At 39.7% G+C, this 16,864-nt stretch overlaps 1 protein-coding gene across 1 annotated transcript in view; it reads right to left on the bottom strand.

Annotated features, from left to right (window-relative positions):
- The window catches only part of LOC139702178 (spermatogenesis-associated protein 31E1-like), a 32,480-nt gene extending 26,842 nt beyond the window's left edge, over window positions 1–5,638 (bottom strand). Inside the window, exons 1-3 of the mRNA XM_071602620.1 lie at window positions 5,519–5,638; window positions 2,659–2,796; window positions 879–953 (exon numbers count right to left, since the gene is read on the bottom strand). Coding sequence (XP_071458721.1) covers window positions 879–953; window positions 2,659–2,796; window positions 5,519–5,638 — 333 coding nt within the window. The remainder of the gene's footprint in view (window positions 1–878; window positions 954–2,658; window positions 2,797–5,518) is intronic.
- Between the last annotated feature and the right edge of the window lie 11,226 nt (window positions 5,639–16,864).

Below are 16,864 nucleotides of genomic sequence, written 5' to 3'. Positions count from 1 at the left end.
TTTATGATTTTGTTTTCTCCATCTTCCCTCTCAACATTCATTTTCCATTTAGCTTAAAACAGCCATTGTAGGGCTGGGGTTGTAGCTCAGTGGCAGAGCACTTGCCTAGCATGTGTGAGGCACTGGGTTTGATCCTCAGCACACATGAAAATAAACAAATAAAGGCATTGTGACCGTCTACAACTACAAAAAAAATTTTTTTTAAAAAAAAACCAGCCATTGTAATGCATGTAAAGTGATAACCACCAATTAGTGATTTGCTTTTCCCTCATGACAATGATATTTTCATGTGATTATTGACTATTTGTACATCTTCTTTGGGAAAATGCCTATTGTTTGTCCATTTTCAAATTGTATTGCTTCCTAGTTATCGAGTTATAAGAACTCAATAAGAATTCTTCATCAAATTTGGGTTGCAAATATCTTCTCTCACTCTGTAGACAGGATTATCCCTAAAATATAATGACTTGCTCCTGGAAACATCCCAGTGACAGGTGTGCTCCTGCCTCCTGTCCTGTCCTTTGAGCCATATTCAGGAAAAATACACTGAACAGTCCAACTAGTTTGGGACTGGCAGATTGTTCATATCAGCCTTTTGCCAAACAATAAAGGACACACAAAGCCTTAACCCTGTGTAGCTTTCCATAACAAGAGAGCTATTCAAAACACCACTTTCAAAGGTCTTGAGAAACTAACATAATGTATGGGTACTGATGCTGGATTGTCAGTCAGGACACCCAGTTCACAGGCCATGTTTTTCAGCATTGTTCCCAAGGACATGAAACATGAGGAAACTTCCATCTGCCATATAACTCTAAGTCAGCAAGCAAGTTTGGTGGAGAGAGAGCAAGTCTTGTTCAAGTATTAGGCAAACCCACCTTGGCCAGTTGGACTGGAATCTTTGGAGAAATGTATGTACAATATGCCAAAATACACTCTACTGCCATGTAGATCTAAAAAGGACAAAGAAAAAAGAAAAAAAGAAATGTTAATAGATTTAAATGCCCATAAGTCTTGGATGCCTTCTCCTATGAGCAGCTGGGAGCTCTGGCCCCTGCCCCAAACACCATGCATGTCCAAGCTGTGCACCCAGATGGTATCCTACCAGAGTTGATGCAAAGACAAAGAGCTCTGGGGTTTTGCACCCAGTAAGCATTAAGTCCAGGGTGGGGACAATTCCATGGGGGCTCAAGTGGCTTGTCCCCCACAGATGGGTTGGCTATTTCTTGCCATAGTGTGAGGAGTCTCCTAAGTGGATTCTTGTTGGCCTTGTTGGGCTCTGGACCTGTGATCATGCCCTCATGGATTAAAGAAAATATTCAGAGAGCTGAACTTAGCCTCCTACTCTGGCATGTCATTCACTGTCCACCTTTGGAGTCACTCATGGACTCTGTCCTCTTGGTCAGTGTTTGGGATGCTCTACAGCATCTCCTCCAGATGTTGTTGCCATGTTCTATGACATACACTATGCCACCAGTACTTTCTTGTTTGAAAGTACAGATTAACCTTGACAAGATCCTACTCAACATTTATTTTTCCATCCATAGCTGCAGTTCTCACTTTTTCTTTTTTCTATGGAACATTTAGTGTTATAAAGACAAAATGTTGTGTGTGTGTGTACAGTCACACACCTCAAGTCACAAATGAAGACACAAAGTAATGTCTTATATATTTCTTTCCCCTGATGAGGAGCAATTATAAGTCATTGATTTGGTTTCTGAGTCTCCTGGTGGGAAAAAAATGATTATTATGGTCATTTGCATAATTGTTTTCTGCCTGCTCTTTGTGCATGTGTCCTGTTGGTGCCCTGAACTCTGCTCACAAGCTGGATGGGTTGCATTTTGGCATGCTGTCTACACAATGCTAAAACCCCTCACAGGCTTAGGGCACACCATGGAAGAAGGGGCATGTGGGATTATAAGAGCCAGTTACAAGGGGTGGAATGTAGGCATTCAGCTTGACATGATTGAAGCCATCTTAAGTTGTAATCACCATGACTCACCCAGAGAAATCCCAGTGGTTACTCCTGCATTGTTCCCCAGCAAACTATAAACATATAAAATCATTAGAGTAGTATATGGAGCCTTATGACTGGAACTTAGTACTAGGAATGTGACCAACTCCTTGATACTAATTTAAGGTAAACCAGCTACATTGCAGCTAGGATGAAGTCAGTTTTGACCAAACCCATATATAATGTACACCTTTTGTTCTGTCCAAAGTTGTGGGAATGCATTTGCTCTTGCTGCCACCCAGGACCACACATGTATGTCAGTAAGTCCCCCCAGTAAACTGCACTCTGGAATCCTAGATCTGTCTGTGTCTTTTCTTTTTGTTTTAAATGCAAAATCACAATGAAGTGCAAACAATGCCCAGGAAATAAAACTGGACATGACAAAAATAAATAAAAGCCAACAGTGAGTCCTGTGTCATAGAAAGCATAAAAGGGGAACAGAGAAAAAACATGAATTCTATCATCACTGTGTTGTGCTGTGGAGTCATGTTTTATCCCCAGCATCTTTAGGAGTCAAATGTGACATTCAGTTTTGAGAATTTTTGCTTATACCTCCCTACTGTACTGACTAAAACAACTTGGTTTCCAGCAGAAGCCTGTGATCATTCCAACTGGGGCTCTGGCTCTTCTTCAGTACACGGTACTTGCTTCTTCTTGATGTTTGTCAGTAAATTGAAGATGTTGGACTGAGGTCGTTTCCGTTCCTCCCATTCTTCCCCAGGCTGCAGCACCTGGTCTCCAACCAGGGTACGTCCCAGGTCCCTGGACTTGGGTGATGGTGACTAGACAGAACATGGACCAGACCAGGCCAGACCCTCATGGCGGTGGATGAACATTTTTTAGTCCAAATAAGAGGGAATACAAATATGTAGGAACTGAGGCCATGGATTCTTGAAGGTAACAAACCCTGACCTGTAACCCCAGCAGCTTGGAAGGCTGAGGCAGGAGGATTACAAGTTCAAAGCCAGCCTCAGCAATTAGCAAGGTCCTAAGCAACTTAGTGAGGCCCTGTCTCTAAACAAAATATAGAAAAATGGCTGGGGATGTGGCTCAGTGGTTAAATGCCCCTGGGTTCAATCCCCAGTACCAAATACATAAATTTAAATGATACAACTAACTAGTCATGAGTCCCTTTTTAGTACCTCAGGCTCCATAGCTAGCATCACCTGAAACACTGAAAACAGGGACCACTGAGAAGCCCTGGAACACTCTTATGTCTTTTGGAAAGGAAAATAGATCAAGATACCTGTGAGTTGATCCTGAAGTAAGACAATGAAAGTATATTGGTGGCCTTGCCTGCTGATGCCAGGTACAGGGGATGTGTTGATTTGCTCATGAAATGAAACCACATCTGGTAGAAGAGCTGTAATTGAAGTCACCACCTCCTTAAGCTGATGGTAATCCACTGTCATTCTCTAAGGTCCATCTGTTTTTGCACAAGCCACACAGGAATATTGAATGGGATATAGTGTAAATCATACACCCTATGTCCTTCGAGTCCTTGATGGTGGCACTATTTTTTCCAGTCCCTCTAGGAATGCAGTATTATATTTGATTTATTATTTTTCTGGGTAGAGACAGTTCTAGTGTCTTCCACTTCACCTTTCCCACCATAATAACCCGCACTCCATGGGTCAGGGAACCAACATAGGGAGTCAGCAGCTGCTAAGTATGTTTATTTCAATGATGCATTAAAGAATAGGTGGAATAACAGCAGGTGGGATCAGGGACCTCTGAGCCAACTTTGAGATGCACTTGAGCTAAAATTCCATTGATCACCTGACCTCCATCAGCAAGCCCCTACCCTACTTTGTGGGCCACAGCAGTGTTTGGGTTTACTGGAATCAGTGTCAGTTCAGAGGCATGTCCCATAATCTCCCTAACACCTGATTATTTCCAGTATCTTCAGTGCACAGTCATCCTGGTAAGAAGTGGTAGGTCTGTTGGAATGAGTCTGGGAGAAAGATTAATCATTTACATGTTGGCAGTGCAGAGGGTCTTTACACAAGGGCACCCAGCCTTCCCTACATTCAAGACCTTCTGGTTCTGCAAACTGGCTCCAGTCTGGGAGTTGATTGAGGGAGGATCTTTAACTCTTTTTAGATTCAAGTTTGACTTCTGTTCACTTGATCTGAAACTCTTATGCTGTGCAGATTCAGTAAGAATCTAGTAGACTTCCCATCTGTTAAATTCCTAGGAATTCAGTAATCAAGCAGGCCATGCTGCAGGCCTCTGCTCCTCAGATTGCTCTGGCTGGTCCTTTGACCCTCCTGTCTCCATTGTAATCATGATCACTTTTCCTCTGTAACTGAGTGCTGCCATTCGGCCAGGATCAGTTCTTTCCAACTACATGCTTTAAGTTTTCAGATTTAGTGTCAGCAGTTTCCATTTAATTTCTGCCCTACAGTAAATGAGACTCTATACAAATTTATTTCTCAAAATTACTCTGAAAGATGTATTCTCTGGACTTTTATTTTAGGATAGGTGCGCAGATACTAAGGACAAGGCCATTCTAATTCATATGTTTCTTATCCTTTGAATTATTTTCTCTATGTCATTCCTAAATAGTTCTGGCAATAATTGAATTTAGGTCACCTTTTGGTCCACATTTCAGTCAGCAAACCAAATAATGAGATGCTGTTCGATACTGAGCTGAAGTGCTAAAAGCAGAATCTCTATTTAGTAGGCCTCAATCAGTACATTCGGTCTCATCCGACTTTATGTCTCTTCCACCATTGTCTCATAAGTCCACTGCCACACATATGTCCTCATTTTTATGTCTGTATAAATTTTTTTAAAAATCATGTAGCCTTTATGGAGTGTACCTCCTCAAGGATCCACTTTGAACCACAATTTTAAGGCCTATTGGGACTTGAGTATGGTTGTAGGCCTAGAAGCAAAAAAGGCAATGAGGGTGGGTCCTGAGGAGCATGAGTAGTATCTTACCTGGAGGCTGACTCGGGAGGGGACTGGAGTCTCTTCAGGCAAAGCTGGGTTAACTCAGATGGGGGTGGAGCAGCTGCTTCTAATGGCAAAGAGGACTGGGAATTCAGGGGTTCCATCTCTCAAATGTCATCAAGATCTTGCCAACAGTGCCATTTCAATTTATGGACCACCCCCACCCCCACCCCTGGCCCCAATCAATGCCCTCACAGCAGACGCTCTACAACGTTGGGAATTTAATGTGCATCATAATTCAGCCACTCACAGGATGTGATTCTGGGTTTGCTTTTTGGCAGTCTCAGCTCTGTGGTTACAGGGAATGAGGGTTTCTTCCAGGGCAGATGTAGAATCTTTGTGGTCATTTGTGTGAGATTGAGCTGGGAATTCGAATCCCTGAGTTCATCCTTTCTTTAGTCTACTTTGACCCTAACAATTAGGGGCACTAGCCAACAGTATAGTTGTTTTTAGTTTGAGGAAAATGCTCCAAGGTATCAAACGCATGGCCACCCAGAACCTTCCTTTTTTATGATTAGGAATGGGCAATGGAGATACTTGGCATACTTCTGTTGCTGCATCATGCCGTGAACTATCAGTGTTTTCTTCAGGTGCTCTGTGCTTGTTAGTGCTGCTAGCTTGGAAGACGACTGATGGGGTCTTGACTTTTTGCAAGAAATATGCCATCCCCTTTCCTTTATTGAGGAGAATGCATCGCAGAAAGTTCCTAAGGGCCTCTCTGAAGGAGCCAGTCCTTTCTCTGGAAGGAGCCTGGGAGCACTTGCCCCACACTGTGTCTCCTACCTCCCTGACCTGGGCAGGGGGCACATCCCCCAGCATGGGAGGGCTTCCCTCCTTCAAACCTTCCTTCCTTATGCTGAGCTGGGCCATACACAACCCTCTCTCTTATCAGTTGGACCAATTTTTTTCTTCTTGCTCTTTCTTGGGTCCAGGAGCTTGTGGATTCTGCAGGTTCTGGCTGTTCTCTTTGCTGGTTGAGACCCTACAGGCCCCTGGGCCATGGACAAGCTGCTCCTGGATATGCTTAGGGAGATGAACAGAGAGTCCTGGAAAGCCAGGATATCTGTGACCAGGAAGGAGCACCTCAGTCCTGAAGGAATATGTCAGGGGCACAGTGTTGAAGTATGATGCCAGTGGCCAGATCTTGAGGCTGGTTCTCTGGCACAGTCCTTGCTCTCAGGCAGGAGTCTCCTGGGCTCTGGGAAGTAGAAATCCTAGAGGGAGAATTTCCGAACCATGGTAAAGCAGACTGTAGTTCCTGACTGGGTTATACTTCCATGCCCTCTGGTTTGTAGGGTTATGTGGTTAGTTCTGAAAGATAAGTTGGATGTGGAATTGATAGGTCATTTCTGAGCCCGAATTGTCAGGACAAAATCGACAAATACTCTTTCACTTCTGCATTGTGACCCAGAGTTCCCAGTAGGTCATCAAGGTGAGACAAATATGGGAGTTTAAAAGACTGAATTGATTTGACATGAGCAAATGAAACCTGGAACCAAGGCCAGTCTGACTGCTCAGGCCAGAAACAAGATTCACAGTCAGACTTCAGAGCTACACCATCAGCAAGAAGTAACATGGGGCACATTCAATAAGGGATAATGACCTGTTCCCTGGGAACATGGACTTACCAAAAAGACTTTGATGAAAAAGTCCAACAGGACTCAGGAGCAGATACCAACCAATCTTCAGGGTTAATATCAAACTGCCTTAGCACATAGTGAAAGTCAAGGACCAACCTGAAGAGCTGACACATACCAGAATGTCTCCACCCATCACACAATTCCATTCAAATACCATCCTGCAAAGAAGCAGGAACAGCACTAAGAAATCTGAGCCCTCCTGAAAGAAGCTCACTCATCTGAAAGAGGCTACTGGGTCCAGTAGAGATCTGATTCTGGGGGCAGTTCTGTAATCTGGCATAGATGGTGGACAAAAATCACACCTAACTCTGACTCTCTGAAGGTTGCTGGCAATTCTGAAAACTGGGCTGACTTATTCTGTATGTCTCATTTGGTAACTTGAGCTGTGTACAGGGACTGAGAGACTCTGAACTGGAGAAGGAATGTGAGAAAATCACAAAAGAGCTTCCATGTGGCAATCTCAGGCAGCCTCTGTCCAAGCTGTTGGCGCTTCTCTACCCACCTGCTACCCTTGTGCATTCCAGACAAGCTTTGACTAAATAAAGGGACAGGGCTACCAAGACAGAGCTCTGTGAATTAACACATGCACATGTTTTATATGGATGATGTCAGCTTTGGCCTGAGCACAGCCCTCAACATCCATAGTGCATTTGCAGGGCCACTTGGTCAAAAAGTTAAAAAATTAGGAAAAAAAAAGTGATGACTTTAAAATAGAACATCTCTTTGCCCTTATATGCTAAATCTTTTAGAACAAATAAACAGAATTTTGGATTTTGCATTTAGAGACAAAAATATCCCTGCAATTCATGCAGCTTTACACAAATCTCATTTGCAAGCCCCTTTATTGTGATTTGAATAAATCTATTATCTGAAACAGGCCAACTCTAGCAGGATCCTCCCTGTGAATAGAAAAATAAATATGTTTTATGAAACAATATCAGGAAAATTTTACTTTTATAAGATCTTCCTCAAACATTTTGATATATAGTTCTGATTTATGTTAGGACTTGACATACTTTTAGATATTATATAATTTATTATTTTAATATTGCTTAAAAAAAGTATTTGAATTAAAAAGCAGTAATTTGGGGGCTGGGATTGTGGCTCAGTGACAGAGCACTTGCCTCACATATGTGAGGCATTGAGTTCTATCCTCAGCACCACATAAAAATAAATAAAGGTATGTATAATTTAAAAAAATGTATAAATAAAAAATTTTTTAATAAAAAAACCAGTAAATTTTGTATTATATGTTACTTGGAAAATTACAGAGTTCAAATAAAATCTCATGTTGAAAAAAGCCATTTAGTATCTTAAGGCCAAATCTAAACATTTTTCCCAATATAATCATTTTTATTTATCTTTTTATAGAATGTAAAGTACTTTATACTAGTAACTGTATGGAATTGAGAAATAAGTAGCTTAATGCTTAAAAAATAGTTTCTAAAGTGCTTATCCATGAATTGTGTTGGAAATATTAGGCAAAAAAAAATTTCCTGGCTCCACCAACAGATGAGTGCAGTCCATGTTCTGAGGAAACAAACTCAATGGCTCAGCATGGGAAAGGTGACAACCACAAAAAAAAGGAACAATCTAGTCAATCCCTTTTGTCTGCATTGACTTTATGCTGTATAATACGTGATCTGTATCCTGAATGCACTTTTTTTTTTGTTTGTTTGTTTTTTGTTTTTAATCTTTTGTAAATTTAATATAGAACAATTGTAAATAGTTTTATAATAAGAACCTACGTGTTATATAAAGAACCTCAAAGTTTCAGTGTGATTCATAATTTATTATTACAGAAGACATTCATCTTTCTAGAATCCTACTTAGATTCAAATCATTTCTAAAAATTTATTTTGGCACTCTAAGCATATTTCTTAAATTTACATCTCTCTGTACAAATAAAGAATTTAAAATTTTAATCAGTGTGAAATCCAGATAGTGAGACTCTTCTACATAATTTTATGCTAGTTTAATAAGTTATTAAATTTTAACATTTCAAAGTTCTGCATTAATGATTATCATTATTAGCATGATACTTTATTTTGCCTTTCTCAACAAACATTTGTTTCTATAAGATTTTTCATAACACTTGATTAGACCTGAGTTAACTCTGTTGTTGAAGGCTGTACCTATTTGTGTATTGTTATAACTTCCTAAAGTTTAGAAAATGTTAGTATTCTTGAATTTTTCTATTAATTTTATATGATAAACATGTTAGCTCTTTGATCATTCAAGGTAATGGTAGCCAGGAATAAATAAAATGTCAAGGTAATTCAAGCAATTTACCTAATAGTCTCCACAATCCCCTTATGTCCAAGTCTTCTCTATGCTCCTGATTGACAGGGAACTACAATTATCCATCCTCTGATGGCTGGGGTTATAGCTCAACTCTACTGCTGAGCTATAACCCCAGCCCCTATTGCTTATATCTCTCTTTAAGAAGACAGGAAAACATCAGTTTATTTCAGGGTATAATGAAGCTAACAGAACATACTTTAACACTTTTTGCTACTATTAAACGAAAATAATTTTAAATAGGGATGCTACATAATCTTATCCCCTCCAGGTATTTTTATGGATCTACTGATCCATAAAAATCTAGGCGCATGAGTAAGAGGAACATCTATTAAGTAGAGGATCAATCTCTGTATACTTGAAATTAGGCTGTAAATGCAAGTGGATTAAAATATTTGTAAAGTAACTTAACCCACATTTGAAAAATCATTTTTCACTTTCTGTTCCAGATAAATGAGCCATCATTGCCATCAAAAAGAAAAATGGTGAGAAGAAAGTCTACTTCATGTTTTGCTTTCTCTAGATTTGTTATATACTTTTCTCTTGTGTCTGTTTATCTACATAGTAGCAACATCCATTTGTGAAAGTAAAGCTATTACAATGAGTTCACCAGAAGACTTCCAATTTTTCCTAATACTAAAAAAAAAAAAAAAAAAAAAAAAATGACTCTGAGCTATAACTCCTTTTAATTTTGTAAATGGAAGTTTATATAAGTGAACATAGCTGGTTTTCCTTAAAATTTAATTTTTTATATGAAAGTAATTTTCCTAATTTGTTTTTCCTTTAGCTGTACTGAGGATTAAACCCAAGGCTTTGGGTTAGGCCATAGAATGCCAAGCACACACTGAGCTAAAAGACCTTTTTAAAATGTTTTTAGTTTGAGACACAGCCTTGCTAAGTTGCTGAGGCTGTCCATGAACTTGCAATCCTCAGGTGTGCACTACCATGTCCAACACATCATTTGTCTTTTAAATTATTTGCTATTCTTTTTTTTTTTTATAATTTTTATTGTTGGTTGTTCAAAACATTACATAGTTCTTGATATATCATATTTCACAATTTGATTCAAGTGGGTTATGAGCTCCCATTTTTACCCCATATACAGATTGCAGAATCACATCAGTTACACATCCATTGATTTACATATTGCCATACTAGTGTCTGTTGTATTCTGCTGCCTTTCCTATCCTCTACTATCCCCCCTCCCCTCCCCTCCCCTCCCCTCTTCTCTCTCAGCCCCCTCTACTGACATTCGTTTGTCCCCCTTGTATTATTTTTCCCCTTCCCCTCACTTCCTCTTGTATGTACTTTTGTATAACTCTGAGGATCTCCTTCCATTTCCATGCATTTTCCCTTCTCTCTCCCTTTCCCTCCCACCTCTCATCCCTGTTTAATGTTAATCTTCTTCTCATGCTCTTCGACCCTACTCTGTTCTTAGTTACTCTCCTTATATCAAAGAAGACATTTGGCATTTGTTTTTTAGGGATTGGCTAGCTTCACTTAGCATAATCTGCTCTAATGCCATCCATTTCCCTATAAATTCTATGATTTTGTCATTTTTTAATGCAGAGTAATACTCCATTGTGTATAAATGCCACATTTTTTTTTTATCCATTCATCCATTGAAGGGCATCTAGGTTGGTTCCACAGTCTAGCTATTGTGAATTGTGCTGCTATGAACATCGATGTAGCAGTGTCCCTGTAGCATGCTCTTTTTAGGTCTTTAGGGAATAGACCGAGAAGGGGAATAGCTGGGTCAAATGGTGGCTCCATTCCCAGCTTTCCAAGAAATCTCCATACTGCTTTCCAAATTGGCTGCACCAATTTGCAGTCCCACCAGCAATGTACAAGTGTACCCTTTTCCCCACATCCTCGTCAGCACTTGTTGTTGTTTGACTTCATAATGGCTGCCAATCTAACTGGAGTGAGATGGTATCTTAGGGTGGTTTTGATTTGCATTTCTCTGACTGCTAGAGATGGTGAGCATTTTTTCATGTACTTGTTGATTGACTGTATGTCCTCCTCTGAGAAGTGTCTGTTCAAGTCCTTGGCCCATTTGTTGATTGGGTTGTTTGTTCTCTTATTGTCTAATTTTTTGAGTTCTTTGTATACTCTGGATATTAGTGCTCTATCTGAAGTGTGAGGAGTAAAGATTTGTTCCCAGGATGTAGGCTCTCTATTTACCTCTCTTATTGTTTCTTTTGCTGAGAAAAAACTTTTTAGTTTGAGTAAGTCCCATTTGTTGATTCTAGTTATTAACTTTTGTGCTATGGGTGTCCTATTGAGGAATTTGGAGCCCGACCCCACAGTATGTAGATCGTAGCCAACTTTTTCTTCTATCAGACGGCGTGTCTCTGATTTGATATCAAGCTCCTTGATCCATTTTGAATTAACTTTTGTGCATGGCGAGAGAAAGGGATTCAGTTTCATTTTGTTGCATATGGATTTCCAGTTTTCCCAGCACCATTTGTTGAAGATGCTATCCTTCCTCCATTGCATGCTTTTAGCCCCTTTATCAAATATAAGGTAGTTGTAGTTTTTGTAGATTGGTTTCTGTGTCCTCTATTCTGTACCATTGGTCCACCCGCCTGTTTTGGTACCAGTACCATGCTGTTTTTGTTACTATTGCTCTGTAGTATAGTTTGAAGTCTGGTATCGCTATACCGCCTGATTCACACTTCCTGCTTAGCATTGTATTTGCTATTCTGGGTCTTTTATTTTTCCATATGAATTTCATGATTGCTTTCTCTATTTCTACAAGAAATGCCGTTGGGATTTTGATTTTCATTGCATTAAACCTATAGAGAACTTTTGGTAATATCGCCATTTTGATGATGTTAGTTCTGCCTATCCATGAACAGGGTATATTTTTCCATCTTCTAAGATCTTCTTCTATTTCTCTCTTTAGGGTTCTGTAGTTTTCGTTGTATAAGTCTTTCACCTCTTTTGTTAGGTTGATTCCCAAGTATTTTATTTTTTTTGAAGATATTGTGAATGGAGTGGTTGTCCTTTTGATCGTGCTGCAGTCAAAGCAGTTGACAGTTTCCAGTGTCTCCATGGGGTCGTACAGGCAGGTGGCACTTGAAGATTTACAGCCCAGGATTTCAGCATCTGAGTTATGAAGAGAGCAGTCCCTGTCAGGAAACGAGTATGTATTGCAAGCTTTTGTGGGGAGCAGAAAGAAAAAAAACCTTAATATGATTCCTCTGGTCAATTTCAACCACCTCTGCCAAGACCAGGGTTCTCTTCACCAAGCTGCACCTACAGCCCCCATGACTGACAGCATGAGAAGTGGCCCTGAGGCTGGAAGGCAGCAGCCTCCGGAATGCTCTGAGCCAGCTTGATCAGGGTCCCTAGAGCAGCAAGAACGGCAGAACGAGGGACTCCCTGCACAAGCAAAACGTGGAATGCAAGGCTCACGTGGCTACTTTTGGAGACAGTTTTCTGGGTGTTTGTTTTTGCTTTTGGACTTTCGTTTGGGTAACTATGGAACACAAAATTTCTTAAGGAGATTTTGGAGAAGAAAAATGAGATTGAATACTATAGCATGTTCTTATCTAGAATGCAGAAATTTCAGCAATCTGCTCTTGTATGGAAAATATTAACTATTTTAATTTTAGGAAATATCAATTGAAAAAATAGTCAAATCCAATTTTCTAGATATTTAAATTTATATCTAATGGCATCAATTTTCTCAAGCAGTTATTTTACTTTTTAAAATCCATCAGTTTGGGAGTTTTATTTCAGGTATCTTGAGATGCTAACTTTTTAGCAATTTGTTGCCCTGTACAAAAAGTTAAGGTATATTCTTATATTAGGGTCATTTTTTTTATATGCATATCCAAAACACAACTTCAGCAAACTCAGACTTCAAATGGTGTCACAGAGCTGGGGCCTTTCAGGAAACTGAAGCAGCATGAAGACCCACCCCCAATTCAAACCCTGATTCTTGCAAAAGATTTCAGAGTAACAGGAATGAGTATATTAGAAGGGATGGGAGAGGGAAAAGGGGACACTGACAAGGGATAGAGGAACAGTGTTTCTCTCTTGCACTCCAGTTTTATTGGGGACATCAGAGAAGTTTCCAGAGAGTCCTGTTCAGATCCACCTCTTGACTTTTGATTGATATGAAGATGACATTAGACTTTCAAATCCCCACTGCCATGACAACAGTATTTCACTTTGGCCCATGCTGACTGGTTCTTTTTTTTTTTTTTTTGGTACTGGAGATTGAACTCAGGGACACTCAACCACTAAGCCACATCCCCAGCCCTATTTTTTATTTTATTTAGAGACAGGGTCTTACTGAGCTGCTAAGCACCTTAACACCTGGCCAATGCTGAGGCTGGCTTTGAACTCACAATTCTCCTGTCTCAGCCTCCCAAGTTGCTGGGATTACAGGCTTCTGCAACTGCACCCAGCTCAATTTGATTCTTAACCATAAATTTTTTTACAGATTTATGGCTAGGAGGATATCATCCTTATTTCCCTGTGTTTTGGGATCTGGTATATGAAAGGGGCACAAAATGTCTCCCCTTTCAGGGTAACATGGGCTTTTCTTATTGACATTTTTTTCAGGCCTGCATTCTTCTGCAGATATCAGGTAGTTTTCTGAGAAATGTGACATATCCTGTCCACTTAGGCCTGGCAGGACTGCAGGTAAATTGCTTCTTGAAAAATAAAGCATGTGGTTGTCAACCCAATGGGCCCATTTTATAGAATTATTTTCCTAACCTTGGGTTCCCACCATTCACATCTGTCTGTCCCCTAACAATGGGAACTCTAGAAGAAGAAGGAGAAGAGATTTCAAAAATAGACTCTAGGAGTGTTTAACTCTTTGTTGAATTATAATACTAACCCATTGCTATCTCCATGATAACCAGCTCTTCTGAGGGAGCTAGTAAATCCACTGACAAATGTAGTGGCAAGACCACGGGCCATGGTGCTCGGCAACTTGGACACTGCCTCACTTATTTTGGTCCTTGGATACACAGGAACCTGCCCAGAATTCTCCACTAAGTCCTCTCAGTAGAGCCTTTCTTTGTTATAAACGTTTTTCTAAGAAATATTTTATTGCTTTTTCATAAATCAATAGAAAACAAAATAAATATGTATGTAAATAAAACACATGAGTTAAAACAAAATAAACACATAAAACAAAATATAAAATGTGGAAAGAAATTTAATTGATTAATAAATATGTTTTCTGTACTGAACGAGGGAAGTACTTTAAAAACAATAAAACACAATAAATAGCCTAAAGTGGATGGGAAATAGCAAGATATCATAAAATAAACTAAATAGTGCATTTTGATTACTTCTTGCCATTGTTTTTAATACAATTAGCTTAATTATACATTTATATGACTTAATGTAAAAATAATGACTGTATTTTAACACTGGCTTACAAAAGTCAAGAAAAATTAATGGTTGGCTTCTGCTGGCTGAAATGGGAACCAGATTGGCACCAAAAAGGACGGGTAGACCAGTGGTACAGAATAGAGGACTCAGAGACTAACCCACAAAATCATAATTATCTTATACTAGACAAAGGCGCCAAAAACATCATTGGAGAAAAGACAGCCTCTTCAACAAATGGTGCTGGGAAAACTGGAAATCCATATGCAACAAAATGAAGTTAAACCTCCACCTCTCACCATGCACAAAACTCAACTCAAAGTAGATCAAGGACCTAGGAATTAAACCATAGACTCAGCGTCTAATAGAAGAAAAAGTCGGCCCTAATCTTCATCATGTGGGATTAGGCCCCAACTTCCTTAATAAGAATTCTGTAGCACAAGAATCAAAACTAAGAATCAATCAATGGGATGGAATCAAACTAAATGGTTATAGCAACAAAAGAAACAATCTGTGAGGTGAACAGAGAGCCTACATCCTGGAAGCAATTTTTTACCCCTCACACATCAAATAGAGCACTAATCTCTAGGGTATATAAAGAACTCAAAAAGCTAAGCACTAAAAAAACAAATAACCCTATCAACAAATGGGCCAAGGATCTGAACAGACACTTCTCAGAAGAGGATATACAATCAATCAACAAATATATGAAAAAATGCTCATCATTCCTAGCAATTAGAAAAATACAAATCAAAACTACTCTGAGATATCATCTCAGTCAGAATGGCAGCTATTATGAAGACAAACAACAAGAAGTGTTGGCGAGGATGAGGGGGAAAGGGTACATTGCTAGTGGGACTGCAAATTGGTGCAACCAATATAAAAAGCAGTATGGAGATTCCTTGGAAATCTGGGAATGGAACCACCATTTGACCCAGCTATCCCTCTCCTCGGTGTATACTCAAAGGACTTAAAAACAGCATACTACAGGGACACAGCCACATCGATGTTTATAGCATCACAATTCACAATAGCTAAACTGTGGAGCCAAGCTAGATGCCCTTCAATTGGATGAATGGATAAAAAAAAAATGTGGCATATATACACAATGGAATATTACTCAGCAATAAAAGAGAACAAAATCATGGCATTTGCAGGCAAATGGATGGCATTGGAGAAGATAATGCTAAGTGAAGTTAGCCAATCCCAAAAAACCAAATGCCAAATGTTTTCTCTGATTTAAGGAGGCTGACTCATAGTGGGGTAGGGAGGGAGAGCATGGGAGGATTAGATGAATTCTATATAGGGCAGAGGGGTGGGAGGGAAAATGAGGAGGCAGGGGATTAGCAAGGATGGTAGAATGTGATAGACATCATTATCCAAAGTACATATATGAAGACACGAATTGGTGTCAGCATACTTTATATGCCACCAGAGATATGAAAAATCGTGCTATGTACATGTAATAAGAATTATGATGCAAAAAAAGAAAAAAGAATATGGGTACCAGTGTGTGACTACTCAATGAAAAAAATATTAGAAGAATGTCCTTTAAAATCAGGAGAAAGACCCAGTGGTTCTGGAGGCTGAAACAGGAGGATCACAATTCAAACCCAGCCTCAGCAACTTCTCAAAGTCCTGAGCAACTTAATGAGACCCTGTTTCAAAATGAAACAGTAAAAAGGAAAAAAGGCTTCGTGAGCCCATGTCTCAAAAGGAAAAAGGCTGATAAAGGCTGTGGCTGTGACTCAGTGGTTCAGCACCCCTGGGTTCAACCCTCCCCCATATCCTTGTTGTAATAAGACCCATTTAAAATTAGAAGCCCAAGTACTCTTTAAGTACTATTTTTCCTACTTATCATTCATTTTCTGGTAAAACTATTTACTCTGTCCAGATTCCTAGAAGCCGTCATCTCATGCAGAGAATGGAAGCTAAAATTGCTGTCCCTCAGAGCCCTGCTATCCACAAAGGTAGAAATAAAGTCACGACACTTCCCTGGCCTGGCACAGTCTGGTTGACTCTACATATGCACATTTCCTGGCTCTTTTTTTTTCCTATAAATTTTTACATTTATGTAGGGCAGCAAAGGCAGATTAGCTGTTTTATGAGATTTGGCCAGACTCTGTTTCAAACATTTTTTTTTCCTTTTTGTATAATTTCTTCTTGATTGTGATGTGAGTGAGCAACTGAATCCAGCTCGCTTGGACCCTGGTATCCTCTGGCCTGGGTGATATTCTCAGTACCCAGGAGCAAGTAAGAACCTGTCCTCTGCATTTGCAGCTTGGCTGCTCGGCATGGCTTTTGGCCTGTCTTGACTTTCCACTTGCCTTCTGCATTGAACTTGACCACGAGTGGCTTTTGATTTAAAAATGAAATGAGTAACTCTTCCTTTCATTTAAACACTGTGAGGCGATTGCATATACTAATTGCCCTGATTTTTTTAAAAAACAAATGATGCCATATTTAATTTATAAATTAGAATAAGGAGAATTTTGAGGAAGGTGTGGCTCACTTAGCTTCCTCTGCTGGGGTTTTGGGGGCTCTGTGAACAAGAAAAGAAGAAGTGAAAGGTCAGGGAAGGATGCCGGGCTAT

Source organism: Marmota flaviventris, chromosome 16 (genome assembly GCF_047511675.1).
Source record: "Marmota flaviventris isolate mMarFla1 chromosome 16, mMarFla1.hap1, whole genome shotgun sequence".
In the NCBI taxonomy this organism is placed as follows: Eukaryota; Metazoa; Chordata; class Mammalia; order Rodentia; family Sciuridae; genus Marmota; species Marmota flaviventris.
The sequence above is the reverse complement of the archived record's forward strand: the minus strand, read 5'-3'. Positions and strand labels throughout refer to the sequence as shown.